The following is a 21,126-nucleotide window of genomic DNA, read 5'->3' as shown; positions in this document are numbered from 1 at the left end:
ATTCTTATTTATAATGTCCGGACCCTCAAAAATTCTAGATGGACCTTCTTTGTCATCGATCCATTCCTCCAGCAACTCAGCAAGAAATGAGAGGAAATTAAATTTGAAAGAAAAAAGAAATCAAGACTGACAAATATATATGTATATACATATACATATACATATATATATATATATATATATATATATATATGATCATATATGTCCCACATGTTTCTCTGCAGCAATCTCCAGTGTGCATAGATTGGGGGATTTTTCAAGCAATTGTATAACAAGTTTAAGTGCCTCTCACAATCAAATTTGAAACGATATAGCTTGATTACTTGTAGATTTATTGCCGTTGGGGCTTCTGCAAGTTTTGCATTCTTGAAAGAGAAACAATATAATAATAAAGAGCAAATTTTAAACTTGAAAGAACACTAACAAGTCAGAATGAATTGAAAAACATTATATATATTAAATCAATAGCAACTAATTGCGTGTATATATGTATTCCATTTGCATGAAGATAAGTAATCTAATTCAAAGGAATCTTGTGGGCGGCTACCCAGCTAACTATCCCACTATTAAGACAGCAGAAAGCCAGCTTCTCTAATTTAGGAATACTATGTAAGTATTTTCCCTGAATACAATATATTATAATATATTCTTAATATATTCTTCCAAAAGGCTGAACCCCAACCCTAAGGGCCCCCCACACCCCGACCCGACTTAATATATTGTATTATTGGGTGGTTGTGGTGCAAGTAGGAGATTGAGTCAATTAGTAACTTAATCTGTTAGGCAACTCAGGATATTCAGTTAAGCTTTAACTGAATATCTGCCTAAGTTGATGACATGTAGGCTTCTAAGCAAAACAGTCCTCCACAGCTCCCGAATACAGGCATCATTAGGTATTCGGGAGAGAAGTGGTACACAAAACACTCTGCAGTTTTATCATCCCAGTGGCAACACTAACAACTATGGCAAGGGATATTCAGATGATCCTGAAGCTTCCGCTACTACGATTCAGGTTACTCCTTATTTTAGTTTATGTTAGCATTATTATTGTCTAACATTTCGTATCAGAGCCCTATCTGCCTGGTTGATTAATTAGTAACAAATATATATTTTGAAAAATATATTTGTTCTTGTTGTTTTCTGGAAACCAACGAAATGTACAAGCATAATTACAGTACAGTATATTTTTTTCGGAGATATGTACTGCTTGGTTTTTGTTGTTTTTTGGTTTGTCAGCACCGTGTGCTCGCGACTGGTTCATGGGTGACGTCGACGACTCCGACGAGGGGAGACACGGTGATTGCAACCAACACCATTGGGTGACGACAAAAAGGAATTGCTGGTTCCATTTTTTTCGTTGCTGTGGTTTCTGGACGATGGAGATGCCATTGAACCAAGCTTGCGACGACAGCGGCAGTGGTTTACTGTTGCTGCGACGAGAGGCGACGTGATTAAGGCGCTTGTTTGCCGGTTGTGGCGTCGTGATGAAGACGACGGCGGCGGCCCTGCCCTCATCTCTTCAGGCGGCGGTGGCATCACGATTTGGAGAAGACGGCGGCGACTAGGCTTGGCGTCGCGGCATGGTGGTCCGGCGAAGGCGGGCACGGATTTCGGTTCGCCGGTGCTGTCTCCCATCCTTAAGGGAGCGCTGACTCCGGCGACGTCGGTGCCCCTCCCTCCTTCAGGCGATGCTGCTGGACGACGCGGCTTGGGGTCGCGGGCGGCGGATGGTGGGGCTTCGGCTTTGGTTCTCTGCTGTGAGCCTTGCCGCTGGGAGGACACCGCCATGGACGCAGCTCCCTCCTATCGATTTGCGTCTTTTTCCCTCCGGTCGCCGCTTGCCATGAGCAACGACGACGAGCTTGACGGCAGGCGTGACTAAGGCCGTCGGCGGTGGTGACAGCGCGATGAAGACGCTGTTGCACCTCATGCGATGAAGTCGGCGGCGGTTGCTCCTCTTGCGATGAAGACGACGGGGATGACAGAACAATTGCGATCTTCCTGGTATGCTTTAATAAAAGAGCAATTTAGTTTTATTTACCATATTTATATTTGCCTTACTTAATAATTATATATTTATATATATTAATTTTGGTAAATGGTAATTATTTAGTTTAATATTGCCATATTAATATTACCTTAATTAATATTGTAAATGATTTTGGCAAATGGTACCATATTTATATTTTCCTTACTTAATAATTATATATTTATATATATATTAGTTTTGGTAAATGGTAATTATTTAGTTTAATATTGCCATATTAATATTATATTAATTAATATTGTAAATGATTTTGGCAAATGGTAAATATTAAGTAATTGCTTGTTTTGAAATAATAATGCTCTTTAGTTTTTTCTATAAATTTTGGCATTAAAATTTCAAATTGAGATTAATTAGGGCATTATTTGTGATTGAATTATTGCCATTATTAGTACCATTACAGTAATTCTAGTCACAATTAAATTATTATTCAATTTTGAGCAAATATTAAATTTTAATTTGCTGTTTAATTTGAATTTTAATTTAATATTAAGGTGCATATTAAATTGCTTGAAGTATTGCAACTTATTTAGGATTCATGAGTTAATAATATATTAATATGCAAAAATCCAAATATGCTTTGTATATTCATAAATTATTTTATTATAATTGTACATTTAGAAAAGCATATATTAAGATTGGATATAGCATATTATTAACTCATAGTTTTATGTTAAATATCGTTCAATTTTGGATCCTTAGGTTAATTTTGGACATTATAACCTGTTAAGACAGCTTGTTTGGTTTCTCATTTAATTTTGAGCATACTTTAGTCCTATTTTTCACTTGGGACTTTCAAACCTATTTTGAACAAGCTATTTAGGATCTATCTTGGTCATTAAAGTATGGATCCCATCATTACTTGATTAATATTTTAATAATAATTGTAGCACTTTTATTTGATTATAACATGTTTATTAAGTTGGAATTATTACTAACTATCATATTTTGTTAACGGTAATTATCGTTGGTAATAATGTAATATTTGAATCTATTTCAATATTAGAACATTTATCATTCATGTTATAATTAACTTGGGCCATTAAGGTTCATGGGCCTGACTTAAGCAATTTAGTGCTATAATTATTGTCTTTGCCTATTTTTTAAGTCATTAAGGGTGTAAGGATTACAATTACCATTTGAAGTCATTAAGAATTATAATTATTGTTTTGGCCATTAAGAATTATAACTATTGTTTAAGTTGATTATGTTTTTAATTTATTAATAGTTTTTAGGGCCTTAACAATAAGTATTTTTTTTATGGCAAGCAATGTACATAGTTGATATATTGCCTTTACAATGGTAATCTAGTTATACCTTAATTTCAGTCTCCCTACTATGACTCATTATAGTCATGGTTAATTATTATGTGGTAAACTGAGATTAGTATTTGGCATCCCTTAATTACAGTTTTGCATTAATTGTAATTGTAATTGGGTACGAAACTAGCTAGGGTTTATGAATTAGGGAATTTTAATGGTAGGCGAGCCCACTCCTTAACAACGCATGCTCATGCGGCCTGCATCTTGCTAGGCCTCGAAATTCAAAATCCAACACTACCTTATTATGTGACGCAATGGCCCACATGTATATAATCAAAGTGTTATGTGCATATTTGAGAAAGTTGTATGACAAATAGGGGCGTGAAAGAGATTTGTGGCCCGCGGGTTGGCCCTAACCCGCCCACCCATGGGGCGGGTTAGGGTAAAAATATTTGGCTTGCAAGGAAGCGAGTCTCTCGAGCTTACATACAGGTTTACTTGTGTGAGCCGCGGGCCAACCTACTGGTCGTCAAATATTAAAAAATAATTATTTAAAAAAAATAAAATGTTATAACTCATTATTACATATAAATATTTACTTTTAAACCATATTATACATTATTGTCCATTGCATTGTGTATAATATAAATATAAATTAATACTTTTACATAGAAACATTAGTACATGCTATGATTATAAATAAAACATTAAAACATCATTTTTCCTATTTTTATATTAAAATATAGTATGTAATCTAATATATGTTTATTTTTATTAAAAAGTAATTTTCTTTTTAAATTTTAAGCTAGCCCGCAGGCAGGCCCGCAAGGTTTGCCAACCTGCATGGGGCATGTTAGGACCAAAGAAATTTTCCCTATGATTTTCGAGGCCCGGCCCACCAAATTGCTATCCCACAGTGGGGCGGTCCGACCTGCATGACAACCCTAATGACAAAGAAAAAGTTTGATGCTAATGAAAAGTTGAAATTATTTATGTCAGAGTTTACACAACTACACATTTAATTGTGTCTTTAGCAACATAAAAATTGTTAGCATTTCACAATCTAGTTTTAATTAATATTCTTTATTTTGCTAGCAATTGCTTAGTGGATGCATTAATTGTATAAGTATTTGGAGATCTGTAGCCTGTAGGCCAATTGAAGCTCATCTTGTGTGATGGGCTCATAAGTTTGGGTTCAAACTTACAAAAACATATGCTTTTGCAAACTCATTCTAATTGTTTAAAAGATGAGTGGTTGAGAGGTTTTTAAAATTGTTTATAATTTTAATTTTAATGAATTAATAATTTTTAAATGATTATTTATAACCAAAGAAAAGATGTAATACCCACTACCCTAGAAATAAAAATATATCTATGTTTATTAAATTAGGTCAACAAGTCAAAGCTTATTAAAATGGACATTAGATAAATTTACTAAATTGTCCCTCTTTATCCTTAAAGCTTAAGGAATCACTTTTATCTTGGAGGAACATATCATTTGAAAGAGGGAAAAAAAAAAACAAGAGTATTAGCTAGAGAGATAGGGAAGGAAAAACCTTGAAGCTTTGATCTCCATCTTCTTCAAGCTTAGATCTTAAAGCGATTGGAGTATTCTAGGTGAGTTTGACCTCCATATTTCACTCTTTTTGAGTTGGATTTATCATTGGAGCGCTAAAAGTATTTTGGGCTATGCTATGTTTTTGAGCTGTTAAACTTGACTAAAGATATCGTTAGGCATGCCTAAGTTTGGATTTTGTGAATAAATGAAAATGGCTATTTCTTATTATATTTTTATATGTATGATTTGTACTAAGGTGTTTTGCTCTAAAAGAGGATCAAGTAATAATTTTGACAATTATTAGTTTCCAATTTCATATCACTTTTGGATATGTACTTTGTTATTTGATTTTTAAGTGATTGGTTTTGGCTACATCGGGCTATTTGATTAAAGAACTAGTTTGAATATTTGGTCAAACTCATGAGGCAACCTACATTTTGTTTTTTTGTTTTGTTCGTCTTGGAACGTTCCTAATTGCTCATTCCGAATCGTCGAGCGTGACTCATTCCGAATCGTCGAGTCTTTTGAATTATTTGTTAGAACTTTCCATCCGGCTCATTCTGAACCGTCGAGCATGACTCATTCCGAATCGTCGAGTCTTTTTGGACCATTATACTGATAATGGCCTATGCCACATGATATAATGGTTGTTGTTGGTTGCTAATGAGTCATATGTTAAGGAATGCTTTGTGCTTTGAAAGTATTGCATTATGAAATGATGTTGATGCCCATGTAGCTAAATTTTTCTGTTTTGGGAACTTGTGTATAGTATGATGGAAGTATATTATGACCTTGATATAGTTTAAGGATTGAGTTTTGCATCTATTTATTACTCTAAAGCTTTTTGTATTCTATTGGGGTTACTTGATCCGGGGTTGAGAGGAGTGCCACTTACTAGGCATTAGCTCATTATTTGTATTGTTCCCATATTTCAAAGTAGTTAAGGACATGTGAATAGCACAAGCACAAGTGGTGGGGTCTCGAATGTGAATTTTGAAACTAGGAGTCTTAGGCCTAGTATTGGAGCTTATCACGGATTTTGTTTATTTTGGATAATCCCCCTTTGACCCTTTGTATTTTTGGGTAACCGATGGTGTTTAGTTTTGGTGCTTGTGATATATTTTGGACATACTACTCATGATTGTAAATATTTGTGTGTGGATATTATGAGTTTTTGGGAAGAACAAGTTGCTTATATTTTCTGATTTTGGGTTGTGGAATTACTATGTATTCAAGTGTTTTTTATGAAGGTTCCGACATATACGTGTGGTTAGGCTTCGTATTGTTACAGGTTGTTACGTAACTATACGATCGAGTCATGTCCTAGACGTGGGGCGTGACAGAGTTGGTATTAGAGCCTAGGTTTAAATCCTTAGTTGGTCAAGAAGTTAAGTTTGAATTTTTGCAAGATTAGGCTTTAACCTAGCAGATGATTTAGGCTTTGAGCAAGTTTTGGATTGGTCTCCTAAATATTTTCGCTAATGTGGTCATACTTTCTCTGTTCTGAATTTAAGGAGTGTTGCTTTACAAGGATTAGGAAGGGTGTTCCTACATGCATGTGGTCGAACTCATCGAGTTAGGCTGTTGATAAATGTGTCGCCTATTCACTCTTCCATTTTATGCCGTCTTTGTCCTTTAGCATATTCTCATGTTCCTATTTTACATCACTATCCTTTTCCCACTTTGTCTATAACATCTTAGTCAGTATACATTTTGTCTTCTCCGTCCCCTACCTATTTGTGCATTCTCTGTATTTGCACTATCTCACAACTAACCACTTCTCCGCCAATGCAGAGTCACACGCCATCACATACAGTCCAATACTTCCACCCCTATTATGGTACGTGGCTCTTATTGAACCGTATAAACCTCCCTCTTAAAAAGAATAAAAAACCCGAAAAAAAAACTTTGACAATTAACACCAAATGTATTCCCGGAATCCACCCCCTTGTTCCCACCCTCAATTTGCCGCCCTCACCCACCGGCGACACTCCAACGGAGTCCAAGCCAGTCACGACCATCAACACCCAGGATCGGTCAATTTTTATTATCAAAAAAAAAAACAAAAAAACCACACAATAGCAATGACTACAAATATGAAATTTCACAAACATTCAATCCAATTTTGCAGGCAATCGATCAAAATAAAAACATAAAAAAAAAATGTTTTGCTTACTGAGTCTACTCATTGCCTCAATAGATACACGCCGTTGACTTCTTCTTGGTGTTCCGTCCGCCATAGATCCCGATTGTGTAGTCGCCCCCACCTCTTCACCTAGTTGTCGTTTGTGCTTTCGTTTTCCTCTCTGTTGATTGTGCAATGCCAACACCTTCCCTAGACTTCCACCGTTTTAACCCTACGCGTACAAACCCAGAGACTTCGTTCCTTCCTTTCTTGTCTTGCACAAACAATTATACAATTACCCTTTTACCCCCAATATTAATTACTACTACAGTTACTTGTCTGATTTACTGCCCTTTTAATTTCTCTCCTTGTGCAATTGGCGCCGTTAAGTATTAATATTGTGCATCAATTTTTGAGCATTGCGCATAGAAAAGATTAATATTACTATATATGTCAATAAAATAATATGAAATAAATAATATTCAAATTAGTCACTGAATTATACATCAATGAGTAATTTAGTCATCAAATTCAAAAAACTAAAATTCAAAGCTCCTATCATCGAAGTTCAATTTTGTAAACATTAATTTAGAATGATAATAGAGGTGTAATCACACTACATATTAGTTGACTGTTAATTTTGGTTTAATTGCATAATTTTAGTTTGTTCAAAGACTTGATGCAATTGTTTTAAATTCGATGATTCATATTAATGTGTAATTCGGTGATTTATTTCAACTTTATTCTAATACTAGTTTTTTACGCGCATTGCGCGATTGAGATAATGACCAATGTTTTTTTTTTTTTTTAAATAAGTACTTTAAAGTATATCAATGCAAGATTATATTGGAATTGTTCATGCATAGATAATTGAATGTTGAATTTGCGTATTTAAATATGTAATTCTAAGTTTACAAATGCAAGATAATATAGTCAAGATTGATTATAATTGTCAATAAAATAATTGTATAGGTATAGTTGAAATCAAATACGTGACATAAGGGAGAACAAATAAAAATTATGGCATAAAAATATTAAATATATACTAATATTGAAGAACCAACTGCTGATTGCCAAACAAGGACATTGCGAGGTAGTTTCCCATTTCAATTTGTTGTGTTTGATTTGAATACTTTTTTTTTTTTTAATAAAGACATTTAGACACATAATTCTAAATTAAAGAAATGCATATGTATTATTTTTTGTTGTAGCTTTTAAATTATTATTTAATTTAATAAGAGTAAAATAGAGTACTAATTTGAATACTTTTTTTTTTAATAAAGACATTTAGACACATAATTCTAAATTAAAGAAATGCATATGTATTATTTTTTGTTGTAGTTTTTAAATTATTATTTAATTTAATAAGAGTAAAATAGAGTACTAATTATGCCAACTTTGATTGGGATGAGGTTCGAACCTAAAATTTTTCTTATTGAAATCAATGAGTAAGTTAACGGTGAACTAATAGAAATTAACAGAAAAGTTAACGGATAATCATATTTATTAAGGATAAATTATGAAATCTTAAGGAAAAATTAAAATCTGACCAATCTGAGCCATTCATTTGATTAAAAAATTTGACCATCATTTTTTCTACACATTATAGGCTTAATTCTCTTGGGCATTTTTTTTTTTTGAAATTTTCATGGTGCTTTCATTAGAAATATGCTGCAATAATGTCAGGTGGGGATAGATCTCAATACATAATAGTAGGCTGCTGGAACGCAGCGAATGCTAGCGCATGAGCCAAATAATTATCTGATCTAGGTATGAAACTAAAAGACCAAAAATCAATCGAAGCTGCAATAGACTTACAGCTATCAAGAGCATAACCAACATACGAACGAACTGTAGACGGGGGTGAAACGAGATCTCGTTGCAATGATTGGCAATCTGTGTAAAGATGTACTGATGTTTCACCCCGGTTTTTAAGCCATGATAATGTTTCTTTGCACGCAAACGCCTCCGCCATGAGTGGTGAGAAGCAAACTGGAAGAGGGGCACTGAATGCTGCCACATATCCACCATTTGCATCGAGTAAAACCGCCCCTACCGTTGCCGCTCCCGAGTCGTGAAGGTAGCCGGCATCCACGCGGCATGTCTTGGGTAGCACTGTCGCCGTGTTGGGGGGTATGGCGGGCGTGAGACCATGTGGCAGTGGCAGTCCTCCAACGGGCTCCTGTTGTTGTGGCTGTGTCACAGGTGCGGACGGCAGCCGTGCGTTGCGCCATGCTTCCACGGTTGCCGTGGCCCTGGCTAGGAGTTTCGTGGGTATGGCATAGCGGCATCCCATACTGCTCCATTCCGTGCTCTCCAAATATGATATAAGATTGCTGTTGCATATAATATTCCATTAGAGTCTAGAATATTTAGGAGATCAGAGAACCAAGTATGAAAAACATTCGTCACAATATTGGGGAATGGAAGGCTAGATCGTTCCCAAATGGCTTTCGCAAAATCACATAACACCAAAGCATGCATAGTATCTTCTTGAACAATTCCACACATAGCACAATTTGGGTCCACCTCCACTCTCTTTATAATCAAATTTGTAGTGGTTGGGAGGATATCACTAATTGCCCTCCATAGAAAAGTTTTCCATTTGGGTGGGATTTTGAGACTCCATAGGGTGAGCGATTTATCAAAAGATCCATCATTATGCTCATAGTTTCCAACAATGCGTCTATACCCATTCTTGACTGAGTAGATCCCTTTTGGGTCCCCATGCCAATACCAAGAGTCGTCATATTCTGGGGAAACAGGTATCCTCTTTATATTCTCCACATCTATAGGTTGGAACAAATCAGTAAGTATCCATGGATCCGCTAATTGCACAGGGCATCTCTGTCTGTAACATAGGTTCCTGATCACCCTGTATCCATGGATGTGCCCATATAGATGTGGTCTTACCATTTCCAATCCTGCGCCTGACCCCACTACAAACCAGGCTCTTCGCTGCCATAATACTTCGCCAGCAAAAACTAGGGTAGTTCCCCATTTCTGCCTCATAAAACGAATTTCTGGGATAATATCTAGCCTTATAAACAGACGCCACCAAAGATTCTAGTTTGGTAAGTAGGCGCCACGCCTGGTTCCCTAGCATGGCTAAATTAAACGCCTGCAGGTCTTTAAAGCCCAGTCTCCCATGCTTCTTCGGGATACACAACTTGTCCCATGCTTTCCAATGTATTCCTTGATTATTACCAGCTCCCCACCAATAACGGTTCATAACTCTCTCAATTGTCGTACACATAGTCGCAGGTAGCAAAAACTCGCAGGTAGCAAAAAAACACTCATTGAAAAGGTAGGCATAGATTGTGCTACACTTTTCAACAAGATTTCTTTACCAGCCTGTGACAGCAGCTTCTTATTCCAAGACCCAATCCTGTGCCTGATTTTGTCCTCAATATATGCAAAGGCCGCTTTCTTATTCCTTCATACAAACGATGGGAGTCCCAAATATTTACCAAAGTTAGGAGCCTGGACCACACCCAAAATTTGTGCCACTTCAATCCTATCAATCTCACCAGTATTCTTGTTGTAGCATATACTTGACTTGTGATAATTAACCACCTGTCCAGATAAGTTTTCATACACAGATAAGCAATTCTTAATCTCACTGGCTTCCTGGGCATTGGCTTTGAAAAAGAGCAGACTATCATCAGCAAAAAACAAATGAGATATTGGGGGGCACCCCTTGCAACCCTGCAACCATGAATAGAACCTCTAGCCTGTGCCTACTGCAACAACAAAGAGAGCCCTTCTGCACAGATAATAAAAAGATAAGGAGACAAAGGATCCCCTGTCTTAATCCACGAGTAGGCATAATCGTGTCACTGCGTGAACCATTAATCAAAAAATTATAGGACACCGAGGTTACACATAACATAATCAACTCCACCCATCTGTTGTCAAATCCCAGCGCTACAAGCATGTTGCGCAGGAAAGACCACTCCATTCTGTCATAGGCTTTGGCCATATCTAACTTGAGAGCCCCCCACCCCACCTTTCCACACTGCTTCCGGTTCAAGTAATGACCCACCTCCGCAGCTATCAATATATTGTCTGTAATGAGTCTATCGGGTATAAAAGCACTCTGCGAAGCTTATATTAATTCATCCATTATGGGTTTCATTCTGTTAGTCATTACCTTTGCCATTATCCTATAAACCACATTGCTGAGGGCTATAGGCCTGAGATCAGTGACCAATTCTCTTGGGCATTTAAGATGCCTATCCCATCCTTATTTTTACAGGGATTTATACGATTGCTGCAAACGTCTCCCAACTCAAACACTTCTCCGTTTCGCCGTTTCGGTTACTGCTTTCTCTCAAATCCAATCTACTGTGCACCAGAGAGTTTGTATTGTATGTATACATTCTTCCAGTTTTCCTTCCTCTCGCTGAAACTAGCTTCATTATCGTTTCTGTGTTGATATGTTCCTTCCTCAACATTAAATGACAGAGTTTCACTGTAGAGTATTGTTTTTGTGATATTGATGCATCTTAAGAAGTTTGTCTTGATTTTTCAAATATTTGGGTGAACTAATCCTTTTACCTTCATGCTTTCTATAGCATAAAGCTCATAATGACTTCTCTGGGTTAGCATTAATTTAATTATTAATTTACTATTTACGATTTCACCAATCTTAAGGTTATATTTTGATTTTAATTTATTTGTTCTTTAATTTGCATATATTAAAGCTAAGTTATCTGGATTATGGGGAGAAAATGTCAGCGGATGCCGCAACTGAGATAGAATCAGTGAACTCCCTGTAAATATAGTTGACATGATTTTGGGGTTCTTACCGATCAAACAAGCTGCTAGAATGGCTGTTTTATCTATCTTTTGGAGAGATATGTGGTTCAATCTTACACAACTCAACTTTGACTCGTTTCTTTCCCACATTATCAGAAAATATTCCCATAATTAAGGAACCAAACCACAAAAGAGCAAAGGAAAAACAGTGATATTTGGATATCTGCGGCTTTGTATGTAATCAACAAAGTCCTCAACCAGCACAATGGTCTTATCCGCAAATTTGTCATTGATTTTCAGGATCCCTTTGGTGACAGTAGGAAAACGCTTAGATCCCAGTTGTTTGACTTAGAGCAGTGGTTCCTTTTTGTCACACGAAAAGGTGTTGAAGAAATCGATCTTACTCTAATGAGTGAAGATAAATACAGGTTGCCAAATTGCATATTTTCTTGCCTAACACTAAAGGGATTGCATATTAATGGAGTCTCTGTTGAATCAATAAATGCCCGCTGCACAAAAGAGTGCCTTCCTAACTAATGCATGAGCGAATTGGTTCGCAAAGCACTTAACAAGCAAGAAATTCAAACTAACAAAAGTAATAAAATCAATTTCTTTCACACCGTCTATAATGAAACAAAACTAATCCTTCACGGATCGGAATCACCCCGTAAGGCATACACCACTTGTTGTGCGTCCATTTCCACCTCGATTACATATGGCCATATCTCCTTAAGCCAACTAAAGAGCCTCCCTAACCCCCACTATATCCGCCTCACGAGTAGTAAAGACACCTTTTCAAGAGCACAATTTAGCAGCTACAAACGACCCCCATGCATCACGTAAGACCCATCCAAAACCCATGCAATTATGATTGTGATAAATTGAAACATCTATCTAGCTTAGCTACATTGAGTTTTAAAACACCCACCAAAGGCTTTGTCAATGCATGCAAATCATGCTAAAAAAAAAAAAACTTTACCCACATTTAAAACGCCTCATTGCCTTCATTTGGAACCCCAACACCAGCCTTTACCCAACACTGCTTAGCAACCTCACAATCTGTAAATAAATGTAAATTATCCAACGTAGGTAGAGAAGAGCGTTGTTACATGCTTGCCAAAAGAAGATTTTGATCTCTTGAATTTTTTAAAACTACAAAAAAATCACATATTTGGTACCTCAATTATTTTATATGTTGAAATGTGGTTTCTTATTTATAAGGTAAATGCATTTGGTCTTTAATTTTAATTATTTCCTTAAGTTGTAGATATGGTCTTCCACTTGTAATTTAGTTTCAGTTTATTTAGTAGTAATAATATTCCCTTTTTTTTTTTTTGAAAGCTACTGACTCTATTACATTGTAGTATCTGTTCATATACTTTCTCAACCTACTGAAACACAAAGAACCAATAACGCCTCCACTGAGGCTTGAACTCATAATCTTCCAATTGGAAGTCCAACCCGGATACCATTAGACCACATAGTCTTGGTAATATTCCCTTATTTACTCTTTTTTTTTTCTTTTTTCTTTTTTTTTTTTTTTAAAAAGAACCAAATGTGATATGATCACCTTATATTAACTAATGAGTAACTCTAAAACTAATAATAAGATAATTACAATATCAAATGTGTTAAATTTATAATTAAAAAGATCAAAATTCAACAACATAATAACTAAAGGACCAAAAGCATAATTTTTTAAAAAAATTTATTATTATTATTATTATTATTATTATTATTGTTGTTGTTGTTGTTGTTGTTATTGTTGTCGTTGTTGTTGTCGTCGTCGTCGTCGTCAATTTTGATTAATTTGACAAATCAACTCTAGAGATATATAATTGAATAGTATGAAATGCCAACTCTGATCTATTATTAATTTTTTTAAGGGAAAATTGTATTTTATGCTCCTTCATAATATGTCGTCAATTAGTCTACTTTAAAATAGAAAATAGAATTTACAAAAATAAATAAATAAATAAATTTTAAACCGGCGGTTCAAACCGAAACAATAATCAGAATAAATGCGAACCAAAATCGAACAACTTTGTAAACACCATTTGTTTGGTTTCAATTCACATTAATTCTGATTCCAGTTACGGTTTGAATCGCCGTTTCAAAATTTATTTATTTATTTATTTTTGTAATTTTTTTAAAAATAGTCTAAATTCAACAATTATTTTATTTTTTCCAGTTCTGAATCATAACACGAACCGTCCATACTGTTTCAGTTCGGTTGCAATAGTGTTCGGTTCGGTTCAAATCGAACTGTGGTCATCCATTATGTGTTAGAATAAGGTACATTATGTATTAGAATAATGTGCATTACGTGTTAGAATAATGTATATTACGTGTTTAGAATAATGAAACATTTGGGTAATATACTGTACATTATGTTTTAAAATAATGTAAATATTATACTTTAGAATAATGTACATTATATTTTAGAATAATGTATAGTTCTAAAAATGTATATGTTGAAACTGGACGCGCGAAAAAATAAAATTAAGCAAAATGGAGTCGTTTTTGGACCGTGATCTACACAGCTGTGTAGACTACGGTCCACGCAATAACTATTGAAAAAATTGCTATAAGCCTATAATTCGGGGGTGTCATTTTCCCTATTTAAAAACTTTGGAACAAATTATTTCAAGTGCTTAATTAGAATTATTTGAGTTTTTTTAAGAAAAAATTCTTTTTGACTTTTTTTTTTTGAAAGGAAATTCTTTGGAGTTTGATAGTTGTAATTATATTTTATTAAAAAAATTATTTGGTTATTTGCCCATAATTCCTTTATCTTAGTTTTTGTACACGCAATGTGTGAGTGAGTGTGTCACATTGATGCTTTATATTAAAATTATTATTATATTAAAATAATATTCGAATAATTAATAAATAAATAAAACAAGCTAAAGTGAGTGTGTCACATTGATGCTTTATATTAAAATTATTATTATATTAAAATAATATTCGAATAATTAATAAATAAATAAAACAAGCTAAAGAATTTTTTTTTTTTAGTACACCATATTACAAATGTAGTATCTGTTTATATATATTTTCTCAATCTACTGAATCTAAAGAATCTATATTATACTAAAATGAGTAATTATTGACTTAATTTGTAGGTTTATGTTAAGAAGGTGTAATTCTTATTTTTATAAGTTACAATAAAGCCTGTGATTGTTAGTTAATTGTGTGCTTTAAGTGAAACTCACCTTGTGATCCTCCATATTCTAAGTTAACTATATCCAATAATAAATTCGATTGTAGTTGCTCTTTATAACTTTTATTTTTTAGTACATATATATTTTATTTATATTTATTTATAACAGAGATATGTTTGCCTAAAATGATACCCATAAATTGTAGTATATATTAAATATTATCATAATTATATTTAATCATTTACTATATCTAGTATTCTTACTTTTTTTTTTCCTTGGATCTAGTATTCTTACTTAACCAATTATTAATTATATCATAATTATTATGCAAATTGTCAATTATACATTTAATATAATATTAGTTCTAAAGCGATGAAATTAAAAAATATATATTATTATTTAAAAAAATATTTCAATATAACTAAGATTTTAATATTAAGTATTAACATTGTGCATTATTTTTTGCACATTGCGCATATAAAAGACTAATATTAATATATATGTCAATAAAATAATATGAAATGAATAATATTTAAATAAGTCACCGAATTACACGTGAATGAGTAATTTGGTCATCAAATTAAAAAACTACAATTGAATCCTTAAACAATTCAAGATTATGCAACTGAACTAAAATTCACCAATCTATTTCAGCCCAAAGAATCAAAGCTCCTATCATAATCGAAGTTCGATTATGTGATCATCCATTTGGAACGGTAATAGAGGTGTAATCACACTACATAGTAGTCGGTTGTTAATTTCGATTTAATTGCATAATTTTAGTTTGTTCAAAGACTTAATTGCAGACAGGATGTGCTCGAAAGATCGGAGTTGAGAGTCGTTAGAGACAAATTTTATTCAATTTCAATCTAATATAACATTTTTCTTGAGTACAATTAGAGCGTACATGCTCATTGTAACTTTCAATCCGATTCGTATATGGAGTAATCCATGCATTTGCACAATCATATCTAAAATAAGTCCATTGTGGAGCAATAGTAGGTATTGGGTACCCTCCTATCAATGTTACCTTAACATAATGATTATTATTAACGTAAACAAGGGCAATTGCTACATGCTCGTACCAAGGTGGTGGGCTAAATGGAGTGGGAAATATGTTGTACTGCCGGCCATACTCAAAACATGTAGTATCACATTGTATCGGGAAGCAATTAGTACACCCATCTCCGGCATAGCCATCCAATGCTTAATTGGTGCAAACCGATCTTGTGCAAAAAAATTCAACGTGTTATAGACATTATACCATCCTTGAGTTCCAAACATATTGGTATATTCCATCTTGTGAGACTCTAGTTCTTCGATTAAATTGGATCAAATTTTGAACCATTCGTCCTCCTTAAAACCGAGAAAGAGAGCTACTGCTCAAAATCCACAGTTTCCGTCGGATCTCATATCTTGCATTTGCATGATGAAAGGATGGAATATAACCGGATATTGATGAATATATTGATGCAGCTGAACAACTATTCCGAGCTAGTTCTTGAAACAGAATATTATTGGCTCGGGTTGAGTTTTTTTTAGAGATAGAGTTCTTATGAGAGATTTGTTTTTTGAAGTGGGACACCCACGAACATTTATTTGCATGGCTGGCACACAAATCGAAGTTGTAGATGGCGCGCGATCAACTCCCTCAACTTTCTCAATATGTTGAATTTACCAGTTCTTGATTGTTTCTTGAACTGGTCCTTAAACATATGAAGCTCATGCTCAGCACCAAAATCCTCATTGGTTAGAGAGATAGAAAATGATAAGTCGAGCTTCCTCTAAAATATGTCAATCGAATCAAGTGGGATAGACTTATCATTGTTAAAATATGTTACCTGCTCGTGTGCACATGGAAGTCCACAATTTGTTCGCAATCAACATCCACAATTTTCAAAAGTGAACCCGCCAGCTTTTGACCTCTCAAACTCATTAAAAATGAGATTCAATACAAATTACCAGTAGTTTCATCTCACAAATATTAATATTGACTAAAAAAGATATGTATTGAACAAAAAATATATATATTGAACAAAAAAAGACGTATTGAGAATAGAAACGTAAAAAAATTATGTATTGAAAATAAAAATTTAAAAAAAAATATTGCATAAATAATTAGGCATTAAAAAAAATAGTAAATGAGGTTTTAATTTAATGTTTAAAAAAAAAAAAACAAAACAGTAAAAGTGATGGGTTCATCTTTTTTTTTTTTAAAAAAAAAATTAATTTTTTAATTAATTAAATTTTAAATTAAAAAATTATTAATTATATATCATAAATGAGGTTTGATCAAAGTGGTGCAATTAGCAAAATGAACCTCCATTTGGCTATTTACAACACTTATGTAATTATTGAAAGTTTTTACCTATTTACAATTTCAAAATACTTTATATCCATTTTTGACCAATGGGTGGTTCAAATAGCAACACCCTTTACAATGACTACCTCGGTGGTGTTCGTGCCCATGTTGTGCTTGCGAAGAGCTAGTCACGTGCTAGCTTGGTGCCCCCCATTTTATTAAAAAAAAAAGGCTTAATTACAATTATTTAAGTGTGATGGCCCTAATTGCATATTTGTGTGTAATTCAGTAATCTATTTCGAACATTATTGTAATATATATGAGATGCCTATCCCATCCTTATTTTTACCGGGATTTATACGATGCCGTATATAAGGAGATTTTTCAATTTTCGGATCCGATTGCAGTAGTCGGACTAGGAACATAGCATTGATAACCGCTTTATCTCAACTCAAACACTTCTCCGGTTCGCCGTTTCGATAACTGCTTTCTCTCAAATCCAATCTACTGTGCGGCAGCGTGTTTGTATGTATGTATACATTCTTCCGGCTTTCCTTTCTCTCGCTCAAAGCTTCATACTGTGATTTACACAACTCGATCTTTCATCTTTTAAGGATAAATGTTTTATATGTGTTCATAGAGCGATTGAAATTGAATAAGTGATGTTGAAATATTGTAGACTGTTTTTTTCTTCTATGCAGTTTTGTTCGAATTAAAGATGGGGAATATAAGATCACCATTGGTGTTATTGTGAAAAAAATTGCATTTATTTATTGCGGATTAAAAATCATATCTCCCAGTTCAGGGTGCCTGCTTTATGAATTTTGGTTGATCCAAGTTCAATTTGTTGTCTAAAAATGTGCACTTTTTCCTGTACTAGTCACCTTGACAAAAACACAAAAAGTTGTTTCTGTGTTGATATGTTCCTTCTTTTCTTTTAACTGGCAGAGTTTCATTGTAAAGTATTGTTTTTGTGGTATTGATGCATCTTCAGTTCTTCACTCTGCAGAAGTGTGTCTTGAATTTTTTAAATGCTTGGGGAACTAATCCTTTTACCTTAATCATGCTTCATGCTTATATAGCATAAATCTCGTACTGATCTGACTTCAATGGGTTAGGATAGGCACTCCGTCAAATTTTGTGTCTTGCATCTTTGAAATTTAGTATCTTCCCGCCTGCAGCTGAGGCTTGCAATTTACAATTACTAATTTACTATTGTCGATTATTTCACCCATCTTAAGGTTTTGTTTAATTATGGGGAGAAAACGCCAGCAGAGAGATAGAATCAGTGAACTCCCAGCACATATAGTTGACATGATTTTGGGATTATTACCGATTGAACAAGCTGCTAGAATGACTGTTTTGTCTACCTTTTGGAGAGATATGTGGTTCAGTCTTACAAAGCTCCACTTTGACTTTATGTTTTTTGTTCGCATTCAGAGAAAATATTCCCATGCTTGCAGTGATATCGGGACCCAAACCACACAAGAGGAAAAGAAAAACAGTGATGTTTGGGTGGCTGCAGCTTTGTATATAATCAACAAAGTCCTCAACCAGCACAATGGACTTATTTGCACATTTTTCATTGATTTTAAGGATCTCGTTAGGAATACGCTTAGGCCTCGGTCATTTGACTTGGATCAGTGGTTACTTTTTGTCACACGAAAAGGTGTTGAAGAAATTTACCTTAGTCTTATGGATGAAGATGAATACAGGCTTCCGAATTGCATATTTTCTTGCCCAACACTAAGGAGATTGCATCTTAATAATGGAATCTCTGTTGAATCAATAAATGGCCATTGCACATTACCAAATTTCACATCACTTTGTTTTGATTATGTTGACTTTGATGGTGTTGATCTTCCGGTTCAGGTTGATTTTCCTATGCTCAAGAATCTCTCATTTATGAGATGTGATAACATGTTCAATGTGAACATTACTGCTAAAAAACTCGATAGTTTAACTATCAACGATTGCCATGTTTTCCAACTCCCTATTAGCTTGGATTTGAGTTCTGTTCGTACTCTTGATTTGGATAATTATTCTCTCACGGTATGTCAGTATCTTAGCCAGCCTCTATTTTGTTTGAATAATTATTTATTTAAAGTATTTGTTAGGAACAAATCTAACTTCATTTCTATTTGGTTTCAAAGGATTTTGTTAAAGGATGTACTAGAAGGGGACTGCAACCACAACCACTTGCACTAAATGTGGAATACTTGATACTGTTGGAAGTATCAGAAAGCACTTATTTGACCAGTGACGTTTCTTCAGAATTCATTCATTTGCTTCGAATATGTCCAAAATTATGTCAACTTGATTTAAATTTATCGGTAATTTTCTTGATTCTAGTTGTTTTAATTATTATTGTTATTACTGTTTTTGTTGTTGTTGTTATTATTATTTTGCATTCCTTTATGCAATTTTGTTGTGTAAATGTCTTAACTATTTTTTTTTTTTGCTTTTATGAAGATTTTTGATGTTTTTCCAAACAATGACGAATTTCGTACTGTAGCTCAAAGTCTTAAAATGCTACAGTATTTGAAGCTGATTGAATTTGAAGCGTTTGAGGATTGTATTGTTTTCATCAAGGAGCTACTTGCTTGCTTTCCGGCACTTGAGGAGGTTGTCATCACTCGGTCACCAATGTGCTACAATGATGATGACTTTGAAAAATACAAGGAGGAGCTTTTGCATTTTTCTTGTGCCTCTACAAAAGTGAAAATAGTTATTATTGGCTAAGAATCTTATTGTACTTGTGTTGAATTGAATTTCTGTCTTATTTATTCCATACCTTCTATATACATTTAAGTGATGTATACTTGTTAATTTGAGTATCCTTGCAGTTTTTCTGATATTCTCACATAGCAGGTTAAGATTAAATTTTGATTATGGTTTAATTGCAATACTTGGAATGACAAGCTAAGTTGTAACATGTGAGAAGGTTGTTAGCAAATGACTCTTGGCTACTCATTTTGAAATTCAAATGAGTGACTGAGTCGCGCGATTAGCCTGTATATATAGGCTCCTATGTACAACTTGTTATCACTTCAGTTTAGGTAAGAAAAGATTTTCATTAAACATTTGGGGAGTGAATTCCATTTTTGGTCATATTGTTATAGCGGCGTTTCCAATTTCAGTGCACTTTAATTTTTTTTTTTTTTTGTCACTTTACAACCACTGTTATTGAATGTGTTCCACTTTTAATCCACCGTTAATATTTCCATTAAGAGGCCGTATAATCAAAGGGTATTTTGTTCTTTTTATGTTTGTCTCTTCTCTTTTAATTCAGGCGCTTCGTCCTCCTCCTCCGATATTCGAAGATGGCTCTTCGAACAACGAGAATGGGAAGCCAAAGCTACATTGTTTCGTTCATTCCAACATGGGTCGGCGAGGTTTCTTAGGTTTTAGGTTTAATGTTCTCATTTCTTTAGTCAAACAGTCTTGGATGAGAAGAAATGTCAAAATACCCCTAGATTACACGACCACTTGATGGAAATACTAACAGTGGGACTAAAAGTGAAACACATTCAATAATAGTGGTTATAAAGTGGCCAAAAAAACTTAAGGTGGACTAAAATTGAAAACGCCCCTATAACAGTAAGACCAAAAATGGAATTCACTCAACATTTGGGGTAGGGTAATTTTCACTAATGAATATAAAATATTCAAAAAATTAATATATTATTAATTTATTATTATTAATTGCTATAGTAATTATAATTATAATGATTGCTCTTTATTAAATTGACATATATATATATATATATATATATATATATTGAATAGTATAAGATGTTTATTCTATATATTTATAGATTTTAAAAACTATTGAATACATCATTATAAATTTACAATGATTTCAATTTATATTTATTATTTATATATGATAATTTTCTTTCAAAACTTT

At 33.9% G+C, this 21,126-nt stretch overlaps 1 protein-coding gene across 1 annotated transcript; it reads left to right on the top strand.

Moving 5' to 3' along the window:
* Positions 1-18,479: 18,479 nt before the first annotated feature.
* Positions 18,480-20,011, top strand: LOC109147244 (F-box/FBD/LRR-repeat protein At1g13570-like). Its single transcript, XM_019294889.1, has 3 exons — positions 18,480-19,268; positions 19,370-19,549; positions 19,689-20,011. Exons 1-3 carry the CDS (start codon positions 18,531-18,533, stop codon positions 19,956-19,958), a joined length of 1,188 nt encoding a protein of 395 aa, XP_019150434.1. The 5' UTR covers positions 18,480-18,530; the 3' UTR covers positions 19,959-20,011.
* Positions 20,012-21,126: the final 1,115 nt, after the last annotated feature.

The sequence above is a fragment of the Ipomoea nil genome, unplaced genomic scaffold, assembly GCF_001879475.1.
Source record: "Ipomoea nil cultivar Tokyo-kokei standard unplaced genomic scaffold, Asagao_1.1 scaffold1978, whole genome shotgun sequence".
NCBI classification, from domain to species: Eukaryota; Viridiplantae; Streptophyta; class Magnoliopsida; order Solanales; family Convolvulaceae; genus Ipomoea; species Ipomoea nil.
The sequence above is the reverse complement of the archived record's forward strand: the minus strand, read 5'-3'. Positions and strand labels throughout refer to the sequence as shown.

Coding starts and splice junctions, on each gene's coding strand:
- LOC109147244 (XM_019294889.1), top strand. CDS start 18,531: ATGATTTTGGGATTATTACCGATTGAACAAGCTGCTAGAATGACTGTT. Junction 19,269..19,369: donor TGGATAATTATTCTCTCACG/GTATGTCAGTAT, acceptor TTGGTTTCAAAG/GATTTTGTTAAAGGATGTAC. Junction 19,550..19,688: donor AACTTGATTTAAATTTATCG/GTAATTTTCTTG, acceptor GCTTTTATGAAG/ATTTTTGATGTTTTTCCAAA.